Genomic DNA, 22980 nt, shown 5'->3' on the forward strand with positions numbered 1-22980 from the left:
TGCAGCCTTATCCATGAGACTCCACAATCAAAACTATCCACTACACCCTCTTTTCGACACTAATGACATGCACAATTAAAACTATTATTTCAACTTTCGCTATTTTGAGAAAACTAACAAGCACTGGCTTGTTCAAAGCCTTCATGAAGTGTCGAAATTCAGTCTTGAGCAGGACAACGGATCTCAAGAGATATTTGATTTGACGTTGTAACTATCACTTAATGATTTTTTAAATTGAATTTACCCGATGATTCTTGGTTCATCGGCCAATAAATTTAATAGAAATAGAATTGAGCTTCTAACTGCCTTGAGGATGAAATTCTTAGATCGAGAACTGATAAGTTAGGTTTCTGATTTCAAATTCAGCTCTTATGATCTTTGTCCTGTAGACATAACTCAGCTTCGTGCTTTCGTTCCTCGACAGGAGGAGTGTCCAATACGATAATATCGGCTGTCCCTAATGCACCTCTATATTTCTCTTCCAGATTTAATTTCACACTGCCTTGGGGTGCCAATTTTGCAGTCTACGGGCGTAGAAACGTGGCTCCCAGTATCACTCAATACGATTTCGTCGAATTCGTTAAAGGAGGCAGAGTAGATCATCGACTCAAGAAGCGAGACCTCTTTGTTAAAGGTACGTGAAAACAGCTAATTCTAATCCCCACATCAAGTTTTACAATCATCCCCACAAAACTACACAAGAGCTTTTAATAGATTTAGAAACAAATTTCATAACATTTCTGGTCTGGTTTGAAATTAAAATCAGAAATGTACGTCTAAAGTTTTCCTTCCTAACGGCTGAACTTTCGGCTAAATTTCAGCTGGCATACAGGGATCTTAGTTTCGCTTTGCGAACTTATAATAACTGTTATTGTATGCGCAACACAGAGGAAACATTAATGGGAGAATGCATTTCAGTTTACATAATTTAGACAAATTGCAGAACCCTCAAAGATGGTTGAAAAATCCTGTTTAACGTACTATATAATAATATGTGTTTCTACTATGTATATTCCATGTATTTTCTGCACATTTGCGAATTGAATTCGGGGAACTAATTGAAATTCAAATGAAAACCAAATACCATTCGCCATCATCCAGGATTTTCAGCCGGTTGTATGATGTACTGAATAAATATTTGCCTAATAGCTTTTAGTTTAATTAAAATAATAATTGGAAATTTTAAAAATTATTATTAAATTGCTTTAAATATTTGCAAACTAGGATTTGCGGTCGATATTTCGTTAATGGAGAAGTAGAGATTTGATCATTACCTCAATTTAACATATAGAAGGCCATTGTATACCGCCTTCAGGATCAATTTTATCGCCTCCGAACTAGTGAAAATATATTCAAATTGCAGAGTTTAAACTTCCGGCTTGCTGAGACAACCTATAAAATTGCTAACGTAACATTTCCCATTAAATATCGGAAATCTCTAGTTTTCAAAATCAAGCTTAAAAAACATAACTAAAAAAAAATACCTTCACCCTTCTGTAAGCCTCAGCAAATTTGGAGATGCAACTTATTTGTTACGTTAAATTAAAATGTTATTATATTAAAAGGAGTCCCACACGATATATCACCCTGTTGAGCTTCACGATCAGACACTAACACGATCAGTGTAACATTTCAGACTCTCCCTTCAATACCTCGCAAACTTTATTTAAAGAAATTTACTTGCTATGGTTCAATAACACCAGATAAAACAAGAAATCAATGATATATGTTGTTAAAAGTTAATTGAAATTATAGAAAAAATCCACCGTTGGGTTTTGACCAACGTCCACTTTGGGAGTATTCCTCTACCAGCTGGATTGTAAGAGTAAACCGCTTTATGCGCCGTATTGAGGTACCTTTCTTCCGCGTCTTAAAGACGTTAATTCAGTAGTAGAGAGTGTTAAATACTTTTAGTCGTAAAAAAGATCTCTTTAACATCTCCTTTTTCAACGGCTTTAGTCATTTTCCGGTGTGCTACTAAACATACTTCATTTGATATTGCGCCTATTGAGAAAATGTTTATTGCTACGTAAACAATAAACTTGCTTTTGCAATTGCGTTACATTTGAGATATCCGGCGCTAAGGCTCACACAGTTGTCCCTTCAAGAGAAATTCACGACAAAAGAAAAGTCATCCTGTTGAGTATCACAATGATTCACCACATCTAAATGAGTCCATCTCGGGGGATCATGTACATGTTTTTTCAGTATTCATCTAAATATTTCAAAAATTATAGATACGAAAGCAAAACAATTTAGTTATAAGGAAACTTGGTGATTTTCGCCTCTCCCAGTAAGCTCTTAACATGCCCTTCTATCGATTTTCCTTCAAAGCCTAATTTATCGAGGAACGAGTTAAAATTATTTTACATGCCTCCATGGCACTAATTTGTGTACTACTATTCGTTGACACGAAAACCTATCATTAGGCAGAAAATTACACGGAATCGGGCGTATCTCGTGTATATCATTCATTCTGGACAAAACTAATGAAATTTCCGTAACGGGCAACCTTTTCCAGAACCCATATCTGAAGTAATTATAAGAAATCAAGCACGAGATCTTTCTTATCTAACTAACCTTCTTAAAGCTTTTTGAGTGTTGAATCAATATTCTTCGGCCTCTTATGGAATTTCACACTGCACACTTAAGCCACGTGACTACACCCTTATCCTGGTTACCAGGCGACACAAGTACACTTTCCTGAAAGCTTTTATCCATTCAAGATGAATCCATTTTAGGAGGCGACCGTGGCGAAGCCGCCGACCTTCGTCCATTATCCGAATTCAAATTTTTCCACGAGAACCGCAATTCCCACAAGAGTGACGTATTGGACAGCATCTCGACTTCTTACGAAGGTACAAGGAAAATTCTTGCCGACTCAGAACCCAGGGGACCGTACTACGTACCCCCCGGGATAAAAACCGACTACCGCCCAGATTTCTCCTCCCCCGATCTACCCCATCCGACTGTTGATATAGGTAACTGGCTTTATATTAAATCATGGCTAAAATCGATATACGTGCACGAGATTTCATATCGGATAGGGGATTATACATTACGTGCAGTTATATTTGTACTCTGCCGCTATGGAAGAGTCCGGTTTAATCTGGCTCTATCGGATATTTGCAAAATTGAACATAGATACCAGAAAATTAGGCATTCTACTCGAAACTGTGCTATAAAATTATTTTAATTTGCTGCTTTATTGAAGGAAGGTATAGTCAATCATAATCCAATCGCCAATGGCACAGTAACGTTTAATCTCCTTAGATCTGCTTCAAAAAATATGTTTTCCGAAACATATCTCTAACCGTTTTCGAGTTATGCGCGTATACTTAATGCCCATTTTTCTACTTTAAAGAATTCGCTCAACGTCTCTTTATATGTAGACATATAGAAGAGTATAGAAACATTTTTTTTTGTTATGCTTCTATAATCATCTTTAACCATTTCCGAGATACGCGATGGTATTGAACGCCAGTTCGTTTTCTTAAAAGAACTCAACAACATTCTATATTCCACCTTAAAGTTTACTTTTTGTCGAAGATTGTGTCAAATTTATTAAGTTTATTTTTTTCTTGAATTTTTTTCTTTTCTTGGTCCTTTTCGTGTCGACTTATGTTTTTTTCGCCGCTTACTTTCCGTTCTTCCTAATATTTTTGCTATTCTTGGGTATATAAATATACAGGGTGTTATTGAGTAATTTGAATATTTCACAAGGTGATTTTTCAACTAGTTTTATTTATGATAGAAACTTCTGACAAACATGTGTCCTAGCTCGTTTAGTTTTCAAGATATCAGATATCGAAGTTGACAAACTAAATCACGTATTCTTTGACATCTTCCGATCTCTTCCAGCTAAATTTGGGAAATGCCGTATTCGGGGGTTTTTGAGTTGAAAAATTTTAATTTATAAACGGTTTAGTTGTGTCGTGTAGAGGGAACCACAAGCTACCATTAGGGCAATAACATTAAAACACATCTAAACATTTACTAAACCTATTTTTCTATTTCCTACCATTAAATTAATAGTATTTAGCTGGAACACATTGATAGATTAGCATTTAACCACAACAACCATGTCATGATAAGTGAGTTATATCTGTTGCTTACATAATTACAGATGGATGTTTAAACCTTTATGTTTAAAACTCTATTGTAATGATGCAAACCTACGTTATGAGAACATTTTTGAAATATGATTTTTTTTTAATTTGTTTTTTTAATTCCATTAAAAAAATAAATATTTCTGTTAATACAATTAAAAAATTCTTAAAAATATTTATATACAAAAAAACATTTGTTTTTTTTAATAGAAACTTTTTGTTTTTGTTAAAAATTCAGTACTAAATTTAGAGATAATTTTAGTTTTGGTGTTCACTTTTACACTTTACCCGTTTGAAAATTAAGCATTTTCGTTTAATATAAAAAAAGTATTATAATATACAGAGTGTCCCACAAGTGTTTCATTATATTTCAGTGGGTTGACATTGAAAAATAATATGACTCCCTATATAAACCCTATTCCAATAATGCTTCATTAAGAAGATACAGGGTGTTAAACTTTACTTAAAAAATCTAACTTTTATTGATATATTCAAAACCGTTTGAGATATGTAAGTGAAATTTGGCATGTTTTGAGAGTTAATGTAGACGCATTTATTTATGCAAAAGGGCTATTTTTCGTTTCACCAGTGACGTGCGTACGGACACCTCTCAGCACATTTTTAAAGAAAAACATGGTGCGCCACTGCTTTTTATCAAAATAAAAATTATTTTTAGAAGTTTAATTTCATTTAGAAGAAAAATGCTCACTTGACTCTTTTTCGTCCGACGTATCGTTTGTCAGTAAAAAATTGAATACCGTCTATATGCACGATATTCTCTAAATGGTTTTAATAATATTAAGTTTGTTTTAAATATTATTAATTTGCTATAACATTATAGAAATTGTTCAAATTGGTGGCCATTTTGTTCAATACATAATTGAGCTCGCCTGTTCATTGATACTCTGATACGTTGAAAAATTCCAGGTAGTAAAGTTTAACACCCTGTATCTTCTTAATGAAGCATTATTGGAATATGGTTTATATAGGGAGTCATATTATTTTTCAATGTACTATTACCCACTGAAATATAATGAAACACTTGTGGGACACCCTGTATACGAACAATTATAAGAAGGGCATGGAACACTTGCTGAAACTATAAATACTTCAATAAAAATATTTTAGGCATTATTTTCAGCTTTTTTCAAAGATGTTTCTATAAAACGCCTATAATTTTTGTCAAGCGGGGTAATAAATGCTACGTATTCGACTTCGAAGCACACATCTTTAGGGTTCTCGGGAGGTGGATAAATGAACGACGCTATCCCTATTAATTGGTTGTCTACAACAGCTCCACCACCGCTATCTCCTGAACAAACAGTATTATTGTTAATGTTTTTAGCACATATGTGCTCTGGGAAGTTTTTTTTCTCTATTTGACAATATTGGTAGGATGAAATGAGCATGTAAACCCCTTTTAGGGTTTGGGGTTGGTCGCCATTCTCATCAAAACCCCAACCAACGATAAATACCGATTTGTTGGCGTAGTCTTTGATGGTTTGGTCTTCTGGTGGAAGTCTGCATAGTAATATTTAAAAAATGCGTTTTTATCTGTATGTGATCCCACTTACGTTGGTAGCATGATATTTTTGACATCTATGGGCTCAGGTAGAGTGACTACAGTTAGATCGTTTTGGGATCCATTGATAGCACCTTTATAACCGGGATAATTATCCCAACAATCTTCACAACTCACAATTTTCCCTCCGGCTTCAGCTCTATAGGAGACAGTGTCAATGTAGAACGTAGCTTTTCTTGCTCCTCTAAAATTTTGTCGAAAGATTCGTAAGTAGCTCTTACGGGAAATTGAATTTTTCATTTCGGGAAACGGTTCTTACATGAGGGTGGTTGGATTTACAAAGCAATGTTGGGCAGACACAATAACTCTGGAGCTTATGAGAGTTCCACCACATGCCGAAGGACTGTAGGTTATTCCATTTTTCGCTGTGTATTCCTCTGTAATTATATGAACGCCATATCCTCCATAACTACTGGGGTTTGGGATGGTATGCCCGTTCATAATCCTTTCGTGTACAGGAGCCTGCAAGAACGGTTAAAGAGGATTATTTGTGTCAAAAATATTTTCTGAGAGATTTGTGAATGCTACTTACTTGCTCGGAAGTTGCAACCAACCACGTCAAAACAAACAAAGCTTTGATAAAAGTTGACATTTTTCCTCCCGATTTAACTGTTGAAAGAGGAGAGCGGATATCAAACTTATGATGCTTGAAGAAAGTTGTTCCTTTTATATAGGTAATGGTTTTGGAAAAGTTTTCGAGAATAGTAATTACCATTTTGGTATCTAAAGTAAGTGATATTTATACCGCATGTCTCAATAAATTAAAACCCAACCAGGATTTATGCTTTTGGTATTTTTCGATATAATCATAATTTTTCTTTTATTTTTTTAATAATCTTTATGATTTATTTTTCTGAATTTTTTCAATGTTAGGAACATATTTTTTAATTTGTTTTATAAAGTTTGTGAAATCTCGGGAGTATTGAAAGAAAACTTCTGCCTCTCTTAATGCTTAGACTTTCCGCCAATAAACCCTCCATTTTGGTACTCTCACAACATAAAAGCTTCTGTCCATTTAGCCGGTACAAGTTATTAGCAGTATTGAGGCAGCCTGTACAATAATCCATGTCAGTATTAATAGGGCACCTTCAACTCTTATCAGGCTTATTAAATTAACATGAATTATTTAGTATCATTCAAAGTATAGTTAAATAATCACTCAATTTTTATCTATTGTAGTTATTATACCTCAATAATTTAAAAAATATACGAGTTGTGTTTATTTAATTTTGTCTTCACAGAAGACCATAGAACGGATCAATGAAGGTCATAAAACATGACTTTTTGAACGGGGAACTCACAATACACTTAATGGTGTAAGTTATATCTGACCTAATATGTTTTGATAATAATTTTAACTCTCTTCAAATAATCGATTTTTTATCAGTAATTAATTTTCATTTTAGTACTTGTCACTTTTCGAATAGATTGTGTCTATACCCAAACTAACCTTTTAAGGTGAACAGTACAAGTCTCTCTGCCCTTCAGTCTCGTAGATACAATAACAATCCCTGACAAACCAACAAATACAATACAAGATCCTTCATCAATATGCAACATACATGTATTTAAAGGGATATTCCTTGGGTCAGAGGAAAGAAAAGGGTTTCTGTAGATATATGTATGTAGGGAATCGCTTAATTGCCAAACTAAAGGGTTTGTTAACTATTTTTTGTTAATCAACTTCAATCTAACTCAAATTTTCTCAATTTAATAACAAGTTTATGGTTTGCATTTTGAATATATCAGAGTTCTTCCATTAATTTCGGGGGCATACCCACGGGTTGGTCTGCCGGAAATTTCCACCCCAGTAAATGTTTGCAATTTTCATAATTTTGTCGAATAGACTAATTAAGCGCCCAGCTTAACTGTTCCGTAATGTTTTTTCGTGTCTCCCTCCGTTTTCGAGATTATAATTAATATCGGAACTCTTGCACACTGTCTGAATAACTTAATATAACTCAAAAAAATGAAAATGAATAGGATTAAACCTTGGAACTTCAAAAGGGTGCCCGAATCTAATTGGAATTTGTCAAAATGTAAAGTAAGAATATTGTGGTTTGTCATTCACAAATTTAAAAAAATCTGTACAAATTCGGAAAAATCTGATACACCAAAATTAGTAAGCCCTAAGGAAATACTGCACATTGAGTACTGTAAGGCTGTTTTGAAAAACTTTATCCATTTGCAGCCAAGAAGCACAGATTTCACGTAAAAACCAGTAGCATAAAAAATGGGAATTATAAATCTGGAATATTTCCGGTCTTTCCAGTGCTGTGATTCGCTCACGATTCAGTGTTTACCGAATGCTGCAGATGTGCTGTAGAATTTGAAAAATCGTCTACAACGATATGAAAAGCAGGGACGTATTGGGAGCAATTTCGATTATCTACTTTGGCCCTGCGCCAAATTTGAACAAACTACCGTTTTTTCTCCAGAACTTTAAATATAGCACCTATCATGAATTGCCCTGTATATCCCTGGCGCTTTTGGGAACAGTTAGCATTGAACATTAAATTTATTGCGAAACTTTTCAACGTAGCTTTCTTATTTTAAGTCAATACAGAGGTTGATATTTTGTATTAAAAGGAACAAACTTTATGTCAAATCTGTGAGGTCAAATCCCTTGAAAACGGAAACCGAAGCTCGCGGCTCGTAAAGGGACAAAGGCACCCAAAATGGCTGAATACAAAAGAACTTTTCGCTTGTTTCTCTCATACATAGCCGCAGTAACAGCCACGAGATATACACACGTGTGTCTTTTTGTAATTCCAGATATTCCCAGCGACGAGCGACACATAATCAGCAAACGCGAAGCTGACTTTGCAGAATCGATGATGGTGAACGTTAGCTTGCAGCAGTATCTGGATACAGGTCGCTGGTTTATCTCGGTTTACAATGACGAATTGCAACCATACAGCGTATCCTTAGTAATCTCTGAGGCGGAAGGAGTAAGCACCACTTGTCCAAACGACTGTTCCGGAAGAGGCTCTTGCTACTTGGGAAAATGCGATTGTATCGATGGCTTTCAAGGGATTGACTGTTCGAAAAGTAAGTATTCATCGTTTAGAATAGGGAATCATTCGCATTGCAATTTTTGACGAAACCTGGAAAATTGCGCTTTTCCTGTCTCGTCACAAAATATGAATTGTATTCGAAATACCAACACGGTCCGGCAAAATGTAAAACCTCCCGAAGGGTTCGCATTGACGTAAAATGTGGACAGACTTTTAAAGCGGTTAAATTACATTTTTACAGTCTCTTGTGCAATGTTCGAGGGAAGCAACGCTCTTTTACGAATCGACATTAAATTATTAAAACATTCGATGTTCTTTTAAGCGAAGAATTCCTCCGGAGCACGCTACTCGAATGGGGCCCTGGATGTGGGTTTTAATCAACAATAAACATGCAAAATAATGTGCGGCTAAATCTGGTCGAACCATTAAAACCCATCGAAGCATTCCATAGTTATTTCCTGGGCGAGTGCAATTTCAAAATATCTGGGAAAACAAGGTTATTTCATTAAACTCATTAAATTAAGCACACGGAAAAGCGAACTCTTGAGCTAGAAATTCGACATGTTTTAATTGGATTATTCGGGAGGTTTGGAGTACGACACTGGCGTAAAATTCAATTTTCAGTGCAGTAAGGAGTGGCAACGAAAACCAAGTGCGAATTTTAAGTCTTTTTGTTACCAACTTTGACTCTGCCCCAGTGGAATTAAACATGGGATTTTATGTTGTGTTGCAGCTTTCGAAAGGTTTTCAAATTATGAAGTTCGTTTTATATATATATATATATATATATATTTATCTTGAGGCTTATTTGAAGCACTGCTCTGTCTTTCCATAAATCACCCTGTAAATTTCATACAAAGTAGTCGACACTAGGGACATAAATCGAAAAGAAGTTGGTGAGGCAGCCAGTCTGTAAGAGAAAATGCGGAAAGAAGTGGGCCTTTTTAATCTTTTTGTTACCTACTTCGGCTTTGCCTCGGCGAAGAATTTTATATTGTCTTTCAGCTTTCTCAAGGATTTCAAAATCATAAAGTTTGCGTTCTTCATCTTCAGGTTCATGTCAAACACTGCATCCTAAATGTCGTGCACTTGAGGCATAAATGGATTATTCAATCAGAGGTCTAGCTAGTCGAATCCTAAAGTTTGCTTTCTATAAATCTGCAGGCTTAAATAAGTATTGATCTTTAGTGCTTCTGTGAATCACCTGGTACATTACACAAAAATCATCGTTACACTCTAAGAGCAGTTGCAAATTTCCAAAGGAAGACACTGATGAATCCTGAGATAAATAATGGTTTGGAAAATTTTGACTGGTACCTCGACTTAAACTTATTTAAACTGATGTAGAAATTGGTAAAAATGCATCGCAGCAAGAGGAACAGGATCGTGGTTGAGACCATAGGTTTAGGGACCTAGAAATGAAAAAAAAGGTTTTGCTTCTCGGAAAAATGATACCACAAAGCTATAAGCTCTAACCGGATTGGATCACATAAGTCTGGGAAAAATGAACGAGGAACCAGCTCTATCTGATATTCGAACTCTGCGGGAATTTGAATGAGGAAAACTACCTACAAGTTTTACCCGGAACTCAGGACTTTAGGACTCAGAAACGAGTATAAAGCTCCTGCATTTAAACTCGGGACTCCGCCGTTATTAGAATAAGGAATTATCGGTTTAGCCGGGATTTGAATTCGGGAATTTCATGCTAATAATAGGCCCTTGCACCAAGGAATTTGACAAGAATTTACCTTGAGCTTCGGTTTATTCATCAAATTTATCATGTAACTTTTGACAAGAAAAAACAGTTGGGAGGCAAACTCCTCTTGGCACAAGTTCTAAATGAGCAAATTTACAGATTAGATGTGCATCTGATTTCAGGATCCGATCCAGTTCAAATTTCGAAATATGCGATTGCGTAATGAATTTCCTTTAAATTGTCAAAATATTTATCTCTATCCCAAAACCACTTATAGACTTCATAAACCCAATTTTGACTTCCTTACACTTACAATTGGCGATCTGCCCTAAAAAATTTAATTTCTATTGGGTTCTCTGCATTTACAGTAGTACCGTTCGCCTATTTCCATATCGCTAAACTCTGCTGAGTACGGACTTCATATCATCTCCCCTCAACATGAATATTTAGACCGCTTCGATATGTCCACCCCAAAAAACCTGATACAAGGAAATCATCAGCCCTAATCCCCTAGATCAATAGCTTTGGATTCTTTCTATCTGTGCTAGAGTTGAGCCTCAGCGATATCGAGCAAATCCTCTTTATATAAAAGGTAAATACGCCGATTTCAACTGCAGGTCCGATTCGATCCCGTACCATACATAATGGCCACATGGGACGTCAGCCATTGTGGATTTGGTATAGGTAAATAAATGGATCCATGTAGAGTTCATCTTTGTGTTTTGTCGATTAAAAAATTATAAAAAATTGGGAAGGGCAAGAGGACGAAACCATAAACTATGTTAAGCTTGGAATGATAAGGAGTGGTAGGAAGTAAGTCTGATTGCCTACCTAAATGTCCTTTGTCTTCCTATCTGAAGACACAATCAACTAAATGACTAAACCCTATTTAAAGCAGGAAACCCGAGAAGATATCTCACTTCCAGCAACACTGTTGTAGTATAAAGGGCAAACATGCCCAAGAAAGGGTGATGCGAGTCCCTCGATTATTCTGGACAGGTAACAAACCAACCCTAGTTAAAATATTACGTGTGTTTAATTTAATCCCTGATGACTAGTGAAATTCTTGAATAAAGCCCTTGACTAGACAGTGATAAATGCGAATTAGGGACATGGTTCGAATCTGCATGTAAAGCCTTTTATAATTCGGCCGATAACCAATTTTTTAATTTTTAATTTCAGCCCTTCGTTGCTTCTGTAAAATTTAATTCACATTTCCCCTTTGAAAAGGTGAAAGCTCGAATGCGTCCACTTTACTACCACCCTATTTGGAAATTTTGCAGGAATCTGATAAATGGTCGCTTCCTTTTATTCTTTTGTAGTTAATTTTTAATAGTCCTGGTGCCGTTAGCGCAGGCACAATGAATCGACAATATAGAGAGCTTTTTAATTCTATCGTTGAGTAATGAAAAGAGGCTAAAGTAGGAGTTATTGGAAAATATTCTATTTGAACATCCGGCCAGGAGAGATGCGTTTTATGGTTTAATTTGCAATTTTTTTATCATTAATTCATTTTTTTTCAATGGCGGAAATAATCTGTACTCTACACCAGCACGGTCCTAATGTCCGTCGACAATAAAGGGGAGCGTAGGAGGATCTGTTGAATCCTGCTAACTTTCATAATACAGAATTTTACGAAAATCAGGTTGAAGCCTTTATCTCTGCAATAACGAATATTAAGCAGTCGAAACTTGAAATCAGAGTTTGAAAAGCGAAACCCCCCAAAAACTTTAAGATCGGCGTAACGTTTGGCTTAGAAAGTTTAAAACTGTTGGAAAAATTTAATTTGCCCACTTTAGACTGAAAGCAAATTGCGAACTTTTCAAGAACAAATTTATATGAAACAAAATTCCAGAATTTTTGCTTTCGCATAACAAGAAGAGACTCGTAATTTAAATTCTCGGAAAATTATTCGTAAGAAGTAGAAAATGTTGAATTTTACGAATAGGGCGCAACAGAAACCTAAAGTGAGGTCTGACAAAAAGTTGATTATTGGCAGTAATTTCCCTCAGTTTTCTTTGAGCTACGAATTTTCGTATTTTCACGCAATATTTGGGTGATAATTCAGCCCAAAAATCAGTGGTGCAGAACATATATTTTTGTATATGCAAATTTACATAATTTTCCATGTTTCGAAAGCAAATGTTCTTGCTTGTAACCACATTATTATCCATGTTCCTCTACGCTACAATGTTGTTGGCAACTAAACATTCTACTTCTTCGTCTCAGCATTAACAAGACAAAACCTACATTCATCGGCGCAAGCGATCTATTTCTAATTGCGAAAATTATGCAATATTTAGGTAATATTAAGTATAAAAATTTATTGGTGCAAGACATCTGTTTCGGTAGTTAAAAATTCCCAAAATTTTCTCTGTTCATTAGGTCTTGTAAAGATTATTTTCTGTTAGAACAGATGTTCGGGCCGCACTATCCCACTGGTCCCCATCATCCATCAATTAATGTTTAAGAGACTGTTGAGTCCAGTAATGAGCACTTAAAAACAGACAAGAAAAAAAAGGTTTCCAACACGCGTATATCTTGGTGCAACTAAGGAACTGAACCTTTGAATAAATGAAAAATTTGAGCTTGAGTGGTTAAGGCTTCATTTTTTCTTCCATTCGATTCAAAAAAAGAACGAGGAGGGTGGAAAAAATCATACGAAAGATACAGAAAAAATCTAAAATTCACTTTCGATCCTCTTTAAGAGGATCGCAAAATTCTTGTCTTTGATTAATTCCAATGTTGTTATACTAATATGCGATATTTTCTGATTCCAGGTGTGTGTCCAGTTTTATGTTCCGGCCATGGGCAATATGGCGGCGGAATTTGCCATTGTGAAGAAGGCTGGAAAGGGCCAGAATGCGATATCCCAGAAGGAGATTGTCGCATTGCCGATTGCTCCAGCCATGGCAAATGCGTCCGTGGATTTTGCCAGTGCAAACCTGGATGGAAAGGTAATTAACGAATTCCCAATAGATCTAATTCAGGTAGAGATTTACTTTACCGAGGTCTGGGGGTTCTGCTGCCTTGGTCGATAATCTTCCTCTTTGGGTGCGGCCACTAATTTATTTATCACCGAAGAAACCCCTTTAGGCGATATCCATGCTATACCTTTCCCGCATCCAGATTAAAAGTACTCTTCAATACTCCCTCCTGTGCAATAACTGTTTAAATCCGACTTCGTTTTGGCATTCAAAAACAGCAAATGAATTTAATCAGATTAGTGGTCGACTTTTACAGTGAAATAAAAACACTTTACGGACTATCGCCTATTTTACTTAACTGATTGAAATTCTAGGAGTTTGTTAGAGTCTGTAAAACGTCTGAATGTCTTCTGTTTCTTGGCTTGTTTATTTGATTAAACGCCTGATTGGATTAGAAGTAAATGGAAATTTCAGCAGCTTCGTCTAGGAGGGTTTAAATAATGAGAGGGAAAACCTACTGGATTTGAGGCAATCACTGTTTTTCTTTTGGATTATATCAAAAACTTGAATAAACTGGTAATAAAATAGATATAGCAATAATCTCTCCGGTATGAAATTTTGCTGGTATTTACTTTGATGTTAATTCCAAATATGTATTGGGCACGAAATGGTATCTTGTTTTGTTTGTTGGAGTTTTCAGTAAACAGGATCTAAACTAAGTAAATACTATCAGTAAAATAAAAAGAAATATTTTGCATTTAAATAAATCCCGTTTCGCTTTTTAAATATGTTTCATGCCTCAAGTAATCATTTTAAACACGAAGCATATTTATATTTGTTGAAGAGGATTCTTCTTTTAAATTTGTTAAAGCGTCAGTGGATATAGTAATTACATGATATTTCAGTTCATAAAATAAAAGCTGGTTGTTTATACTTATGTATGTTTTGGAAACTAACAACAGTAAAAGCTCTTGTTGTTTTCTTTCTTGTGTGTGTTCGTATAAATCCTTAAAAAATTGGAAAGTCAAATCCAGCTCGTATTCTCAGATTTTTAGGCACATACATAGACATTTGCTACGTTCGTATATAAACGGTTTAAAACCTTTGATTTGAGATTTGCCAATATTTAAACCGGTATAAATCTTCACGTGAGGTAACTAAGCGTCGGAGATGCCTCAATATTTTTAAGAATATTTCCTAAGTCAAGAAGTATATTCGGCCCATCTTTTCAGCATATTAGGGATGTGTATGGGTCCTAGCTGTGGCTGAAAACGAAGCTTCCTTTATTTGGGACTTAAAAATTGTTAAAATAGGCTTAATCTCCCGCTAAAAGACGTTTCGACCTTTCACAATGTCCCAGTACTTTACATTATTTTACTACAACTACATACATGGTGGGCTCCTTAAAAATATAAATGCCAATATCTTGAAAATCGGGCAGACAATGGAAAAATCCAAAAACACTTCTACCATAATATGACGGAAGAAGATGAACGAGGGTGTGATGAAATTTCCTTAGGAATTACACGACACTCGGTAACACAACTGCCTCTACAAAAAGAAATCCAAGGGCGGGAGATCGGGAGCCCTAGGGGGCCATCCTATTGTTCCTCTCCTTCCCATCTATCTTGCGGGGTAATTGTTATCCAACCACTACCTATCGGGCAAAACAAAATGTGGCTGTGCCCCATCCTGTTGAAATCTTAGCAAATTTTCATCCAGTTGCAATTCGCCTTTTTCGTCCTGCTCATTCTCTAGTTAATGGATTATCAATGGCTTAAAAGCATTTTCTGAAAGGTCGCGATAGATTTCCCCATTCAAATTAACGTCAATAGATAAAGGTCCTATGATGGCATCTCCAGGAATCCCGGCCCAAACATTCAGTTTTTGTAGATATTGAGCGTTTTCTTCTCTCATAATATGAGGGTTTGAATCACTCCAGATTATACAATTATGGCTATTGAGAGTACCATTCAAGTAAACTATGCGTCCATCACTGAAGCAAACGTTCAGCAGTAGTCGGGGCTAGTTGGTAATTAACTCTTGCATTACCTTCGCAATATTCAATTCATCGATTTGGGTCATCTTCATTCAATGCCTGATGAAGTGGAATTTTGTACGAATGAAATTTGTGTAATTTTAGAACTTTTTGGACCGATACAGTTGATCGTCCACACAAAGTGGATGCCGGACGTATAAACAATGATGGATTTTGGGCAAGTTATTCCAGAATTTCGATTTGAGTGAACTCATGTAATGTCCTGTGTTGTTTTTTTTTATCGGCCACAGAACCGGATTCTTCAAATTTCTGTAAGTATTTCATAACATAGGAAGGATTAATGTTTGTTCCATGATATCACTAGTGAAATATTTCTGTGAGCCGTAAAAAACAACGTTCCTCAGTACCGTAAATAAAAACGATTTCAACCTGTTCTGCAAATGAACAAACCATGTTTCAATTGAAACTTGGCGAGAAGAAGCGCGAAGTGAAACTCGGATAATAAGCAGGATTCGACGATTCACCTGGTAGGCAGATATTCACAAATACCGATAAAAGAAAAATACTTGCTCTTTTATATTTAATATTATAATTAATTCTTCGATATCTATGTATGTCGAGAACCTGAATATAACGAACATCCATCATAAAAAAAATTTTAATCTTGAACGGCATATCTTAGGATTTGATTTAACTACAATAAAATTTTGAATTAATTATCAGCTCTATTACTTATTGCTGATTGAAAACCATTTGATTCTCGTGGATTTTGCATTTTAGGCTTTATCGGACACATTTGAGGACGGAACTCCCGAAACTTTTGTACTATTGAAAAGCTTATTGATAATGCTTTCCGACGATATGTCGCAACCATCCTCGTGCTTTTTTAAAAAATGACTTGGAATAGTTCGAACGCATTTGGTAGAGGGTAGTGAGTTTCTCATACCCTCAATCATCTTCTCCCATGACTTTACGGTAGACGGGTTTTCGGATTTTTCCATTGCCGATATAATTTCCAAGATATTGGGATTTATACTTTTAAAAACTCTTCCCTATATATCAACAAAGTTGCGCTTCCTTCAAGTTTTTAAATCACCATTGACTTGATTTTTCCCTTCTTCCTATTAGTAATTTTTCAATTAACTGCTACTAACAATGGAAGTCATATTTTCCATAATTATTATCTTATCCGAGCTATAATTTTTCTCAACAGCCTTGTTGTTTCGGGATGATAATTAGCCAAACTTTAACCGGGACTTGTACCTGCTCCTCGGAACGGATGCAAATTGCTTTCTTAGCGAAAATAATAACCCTCTAACGTGAAATAATTACTTTGGCACCGAGAGTAAGCAGAAACAAGTTTTGAAAACCTCCAATGAGAACTCTTCGTCGTTTTCTTCCCGAGAAGTTCTCGAGTGCCACTTACTTTCAACACTGTTTCTAATTTAGAGCAAGCTAATTTAAATTGAAACCCTCATTTCTGAGAAAATAGTGCTAGTTAGGAATTTGTTGTTTCAGGTGAAGCTTGTGACGAAACCGATTGCAAAGACCCAAATTGCTCAGAACATGGGGCTTGTGTCAATGGTCAATGCTACTGCAAGGCTGGATGGAAGGGTGCCAATTGTGACTCCATTGATGAGCAAGTTCACAAGTGTCTGCCATCCTGCACCGATCATGGAGTTTACGATTTGGAGACTGCGAAATGTGTGTGCAATCGCCATTGGACTGGGTCCGATTGTTCTCAGCGTAAGTATATATAACGTAAGAGCTTGAGTCAAATTGCTCAACATGTGTGCCATAAGGAGAATTAATTTCTGGCTAGATACCCGTAATTCACATAATTCTTCTGATGCCAATAAGGATTGTCAAAAATTTGTGCCATTGCGGCTAATAGATCAGCAAATTTCCCAAGAAAATAATATAACTAATATAAAAAAGTAAAGAAAATAAGTATAGACATACTTACATAATTTTTTTGAAGTCATAGCCGACTGTAATTTTCACTTAAAATAAACAAATTATGTCGGTTTTTGCCGAAACAATACGTTGCAGCAAAAAACTAAGCACGCCGCTGGAATAACACCGAACACGTGCGTTAAGAGTGTTTTTGTTTTACTTCAATATTATTCTAAACAAAAAAGTTATGAGGAATTTTCAAAATGGTCGAAATTTAAAAAACGCCCTCTGGCGCCATGGACTGTAAAAATATTGAAATCCGGTTTCCTCCATTACTATTTTTTCAAAAATCTAGCTCTTGACATGTACGCTAGTTTTTCCCTACCTAGCCGGGAAATGGGAGTTTCTTGTCAAAATGCTCCAAATCCGAACACTGTATCCACACGAGTCTAAAGAGGGATCGTGTGTTTGACCGAATAACAATATACAAAGCACCACATTTAACCGGAACCAATGCGATATATCGTTGCACGTTGATTTTCTAAAAAAAGAAAACATACGAGTCCCGTTCTTTAGGTTTGACACTTTCTTGTGACATCGCATTAAATTTTACACCCTATTTAAGGGCAGAAACTACCCCCAATTTTTTTCCAATTATAAAGATATGTATTGTGATAGATCATTAGAAAGGGCATAAAAAACGAATTAAATCACACTATCGTCTGTTGACAAATTTAATTAAATTTTTGAAAAATTGTAAAATTTTTATTCGGTAATTTAGAGACATTAACAACAATTGTATGCTATCCACTTTAAATTTGACCGCAATTGTAAGCTGCTGTTGTGTTCTTAAGTATTCAAAATCATATCTGTAGGTTGTTTAACTGAATCGCTCAGCTTCGAAACTTTAATGACGTTAGGGTTGGTAATAGTCTGGCAGACCTTGTGGCTTTGTTTCAAGGAAATCACCCTGATTTACAACCAATTTCACAGGGCACCATAAGTAAAATCAAAAAACGCTATCGTGAATCGGGCCACGTGAGGGAGATATCAAGACACAGGCATCCTCGAGTAATGGATGAAGGCAAACAATTAAACGTTTTACTTGTTCTCCAAGAAAATTCTATTACTCAGTTCGGCAACTTGCAAGAGAAAACAACATCAGCCATACGTCTGCACAGAGGTTAACGAAATTATGTAAGATGCGCCCGTACAAAATTCTAATGGTACAAGAGTTAATGGAAGACGATCTGGAGCGTCGTCTTCGGCTTTGCGAAATTATGATGAGTGAATTTGGCCAGCATTCGATAGATTTTACGTGCGTTCATTCTTTCAGATGATCGTACTTTTGCACTAAATAATGAAGTAAATAAGCGGAACTGCCGATATTGCTCCAGGGGGAATCCTCATTGGTTACGCAAAACTCACACTTAGCGACCACAAAAAGTTAATAATTAATGATCACGTCAATGGACCAATATTTCTTGAAAACTATTTACGCGACCCTACATAACGTGATTTTCTACAGGAGGATCTTATTCCAGTTTTGACTGCTTGACTGCCTCATCGTGCAGAAGCAGGCGTTCGTGACGATCGAATATGGTTTCAGCAGGACGGGGCTCCACCCCATTGCGCTCATAATATTCGACATCTGAATGAGCTATTTCCAAATCGTTGGGCGGAAGAAGGGGTACAATTGAATGGCCGCCAAGATTGCCAGATCTTAATCCTTCGGATTATTTCGTTTGGAGTTACATGAAAATCAAAGTTTACTTGACAGATCCGAAAAAGTTGGAGCAACTGAGGCAAAGACTAATTCACGACATCCGACAAATGATCCCAGGAGTACTACTACGTAGTATAAAAAATGAACTTAACTTTAGGTTGTCGGGAAAAAAAATGCCGGACATTTTTTCCTGGCAACCTTTCCACCAACAATTCTTATAGTGAAACAATTAACTTCATTGGTGTGGTTTAACTCCTTTTTTACGCCCGCTCTAATGAGCCATTACTATGCGTATCTCTAAATTTGGAAGAACAGCTGAGGGTAATTTTCACCCTTAAAAAGAGTGTAAAACTCAACGACGTGCCACAAGAAAGGGTCAGACCTAAAAAAATGTTGTCCGTATTTTTTTTGCTTCTTTAAAAAACTAGTTCCAAACCAGACATCGAATTTACCCTGTATAAGATAAGCTTCCCGTCGGGTCTCAAATTTCGGCCAGAAGCGTAATCGTCTTTGTTCAGTCCGCTGCTCGCAAATAACTATTAGCATTAATACTGGATCAATGGTAGTGGCATAAGACACATTAATATTACACGTAATATTGCGAATCGTGTGTGTTTAGTAACATAAAGGCATCAATTTGATATCTTGGAATAAATATATATTTTGTTTCAGCTGTATGCAATCTGGACTGTGGCGATCACGGTCACTGCGAATTAGGAAAGTGCAGATGCGATCCAGGATGGACTGGTTCGCGCTGCGAACAGCTTCCGTGCGATTCGAGATGCCAAGAGCACGGCCAGTGCAAGAACGGAACTTGCGTTTGCTCCCAAGGGTGGAACGGACGTCACTGTACCTTACGTAAGTTCGCTCGAAGAGACATCTATTTCTATCCCCGCTATTATTGCTTTTGTCCCCGCTACTTGCAGAAAAAATAAATCATACGAAATGCCCAATAACAAATATTTACCGCCAGAGTTATTACCGAGACCCCATCGTTAGAACGTCTCTGGGGATCCAATTATTACGTGGTCACCGAACTTTATGTAATGTGAAGTTGTTTTCCTCTTTTTCCTTGCAGTTCAAATTCAAAATTCTCTAACATGGGCCAATAAAGATAACGTCCATCAACATCCCATGGGGTGACGGACACTCAAAAATTAATTATCCCCTACATAGCGTTAACGCAGTGAAAACCGAAAACGTGAACGACAGTCTTTGGATTTTTAATTAATGAAAGGGTTTAATCATCCCTTAGAAAGAAGGGTATCCTGCCTCTTTTCGGAGGGAGTGAAATTCGATTACAAGTGGAAATCGAGAGATGGAAGCCGTTCTAAATTTGTAAAATCAATAGTCTACGTCAATTATGCAAGCGCCGGTGGCATCCGCACAAATTGAAGACAAACAAATTTTCGCGGTGTGGAATAACATCGGGAGATGATTAGAAAGGCTTGGAAATTTTCATGAAATCGATTCTCTGACTTAATTGTCTTTTGCCCAATATGGAACCGAAACCTGGATAATAGAAGAACTGAGCCTGCAATCCTCTGAGTGACAGAGTGTAACAAATTGTTCAGTCGTTATGGGGGGAGAGCTATTCCAAGACTCCGGAGTTCGCCATTATGATAGGCTCAATTCTCCGAGGTTCATAATGCTTGGCACGACATAAGAATACTAATTGGCTGAATATAACTGCAAGGACTTTTAGAAAAGTTCAAGAACGAGAGGGATGTAAAAAGTTGGCTTAAAATAGCGTAATAATGGGAGGGCAATTTAGCTATAATTGGCAAGGCAACTTTGTATTTAAATCATTGAATTCTAAATGAGGGGATTATAAGGGTCATTCTGTACCGGTTAGGAATTCGAATGACTTTTAAAAAATCCATCGAAGGACCAAGTTTTGATTGATTTAGTTGGAGGCATGGTCAGCTCTTTTCGAGGAGTATTAGTCACTTTTGAGAAATTCCCAATTTTGCCTGATGCTGGATCGCAATTGAGGAATCCCAGGTTCATTATGGAATTGAAAAGGGAGGTTTATGTCGAAAAACGGTTCCTAAAAAACTTCGAAAATGGAGAACTCGTACATTCTCCTTCTTTCCCTGTGCAAGTAACGTCGTATGAATCATACCTTAGTCAGGACACAGTCCGCAAAAACTGTGTGTTTCCGGAATTTCTGAATATAATCGGTGCCTATCATATATTAAAATTCCTTCAGAATGAAATCATTGAGGCGCGAATATCTCTTCCATTCTTTGAGGGACTCTTTTAGGTATTTTCACACATTCTCGAACCGTTTCTTCATTTTGGAATGTTGTTCGTTTATATACAGTGAGTCACGAAAGTATTCGAACGAAACATAAATTAATATTATATTGCTATTTACTTTGCGTATGGCAAATTAAATTATTCTATCAAGAATGGAATGCATATAGGTAAATAAACACAAAAAAGATAACAAATGCCGTTCTATTGAAGACGCATTTCAGATAATCTTTATTATGACCCCCAAAAGTATTCGAACACTTTAAAAAGAAAAAAATTATACGGATTGCGAATAATATTTTAATCAATAAGTAGAAACATTCGTCAGTTAACGTTGTGAGGTAGAAATGCTCAATGTCGGTTCTGGCCATAGACTGTTTATAAAAATGGCAAAAAAAAGAAACGGAACAACAGTTTGTAAACAAAAATTAATACTAAAGTGGCACAACGAAGGGAAAAAACATGCAGAAATTGCTCGTTTTTCGAACAGAAGTAAGCCAACTATTCAGTGCATCTTAAAAAATAATAGGACATAGGGAAATATCATCAATAGACGTTGATCAGGAAGACCAAACAAATTAAAAAAACGTGAAGAGGCGATTTTTTTACGTAAAAATGTAAGAAATTCTTTTATTTCTGCTCCAAAGTTAGCGGGATACATCTTAACTCAATTTGGAAAAGAAGTCCATCCTGATTTATGTAGACGTTTGTTAAGAAGTAACGACATACATGAACGAGTTATATCAGCCAAAAAAACTAAAAAAAGCGTCTAAACTTTGCACAACACTACGTACCTGAGGATAATACATTTTGGGATAAAGTACTTTTCTCTGATGGAAGCAAATACAATGTTTTCGGCAGTGATGGACATCAAAAAGTTTGGAGGAAAAAGAATACCGAACTGGATCCGAGAAACTTACATGCAACTGTTAAACAATAACTCAACCACAAAGCCCAGATATGCACCCTATTGAACATTTGTAGGATGAAGTTGGAAAAAGAACAGGGACTTCCTCCATCACCTCTAAGGACGGTTTAACCAAATATACCGTGGAATCCTGGAATTCCATTGATATCCAAGAGACGCAACATTTTGTTAATTGTTTGCCAAGTCGTCTGCAGGGGAGTAATTCGCGCAAAAAGGGCTCCACCAAATATTAAAATATTAAAAATCTATTTACTTTAAGTTTGTTCGAACAATTTTTCGGGTTAAATGTCATTATTTTTCACAGAAAAATTATAATTTAAATTAGCTGCATCTAATAATTCGAAATATCGTTTTTGTCTGATTTAATAAAGACTTTTACATAATATAACTACCAAATTTTTCTATCATGTATGGAAAAATAAAAAATTTGTGACTCCGCGTACCTACCTAGGTAAGGAAGTTGTAAATCGAGGACTTACCATCAAAATTTAACTAAGCGGAGGGCTACATTGAAATCTGCATTTTTTTAAATATTAGCTCTTCATGAAATTTTCAAAATCTCATTATAATATCCACGAAATTCCCCTAAGTACGCGAATGCTTGTTTACCAAGGAAGCTGGTAATTGTCGTATATATCACATGTCCCAAAAACATTGGTCCAAATGACAATAGCATAATAGCGGCTTAAAGAATAGAGCGTTTCTGGGAAGACTTTCACGGCCAGTTAATCCGGGTCTAAAGAAATTTCCTCGTAAGGTTTCCTCCACATCGGCGATGGATATAATCAAAAACAATGAGCGAATGCATTATTTCACTGTCCCAGCCTCAAACTCATTGGTG

The 22980-nt window shown here is 36.1% G+C and overlaps 2 protein-coding genes across 8 annotated transcripts in view; one reads left to right on the top strand and one right to left on the bottom strand.

Annotated features, from left to right (window-relative positions):
• Positions 1-22980, top strand: part of Ten-a (tenascin accessory) — a 340802-nt gene that overhangs the window by 281195 nt on the left and 36627 nt on the right. For 6 of the 7 annotated variants that reach the window (XM_066294416.1, XM_066294415.1, XM_066294418.1 and 3 more), the window contains 6 exons: positions 486-634; positions 2742-2981; positions 8467-8742; positions 13185-13361; positions 16849-17076; positions 19625-19810. In XM_066294416.1, coding sequence (XP_066150513.1) covers positions 486-634; positions 2742-2981; positions 8467-8742; positions 13185-13361; positions 16849-17076; positions 19625-19810 — 1256 coding nt within the window. The remainder of the gene's footprint in view (positions 1-485; positions 635-2741; positions 2982-8466; positions 8743-13184; positions 13362-16848; positions 17077-19624; positions 19811-22980) is intronic. The other variant, XM_066294419.1, reaches the window with a different exon arrangement.
• Positions 3725-6319, bottom strand: LOC136345814 (serine protease SP24D-like). The gene is made up of 4 exons (XM_066294431.1): positions 6224-6319; positions 5951-6153; positions 5684-5875; positions 3725-5630 (listed from the first exon to the last, which is right to left on the bottom strand). The coding sequence occupies exons 1-4, from the start codon at positions 6281-6283 to the stop codon at positions 5234-5236; spliced, it is 852 nt and encodes a 283-aa protein (XP_066150528.1). The 5' UTR covers positions 6284-6319; the 3' UTR covers positions 3725-5233.

This window comes from Euwallacea fornicatus, chromosome 21 (genome assembly GCF_040115645.1).
Source record: "Euwallacea fornicatus isolate EFF26 chromosome 21, ASM4011564v1, whole genome shotgun sequence".
NCBI classification, from domain to species: Eukaryota; Metazoa; Arthropoda; class Insecta; order Coleoptera; family Curculionidae; genus Euwallacea; species Euwallacea fornicatus.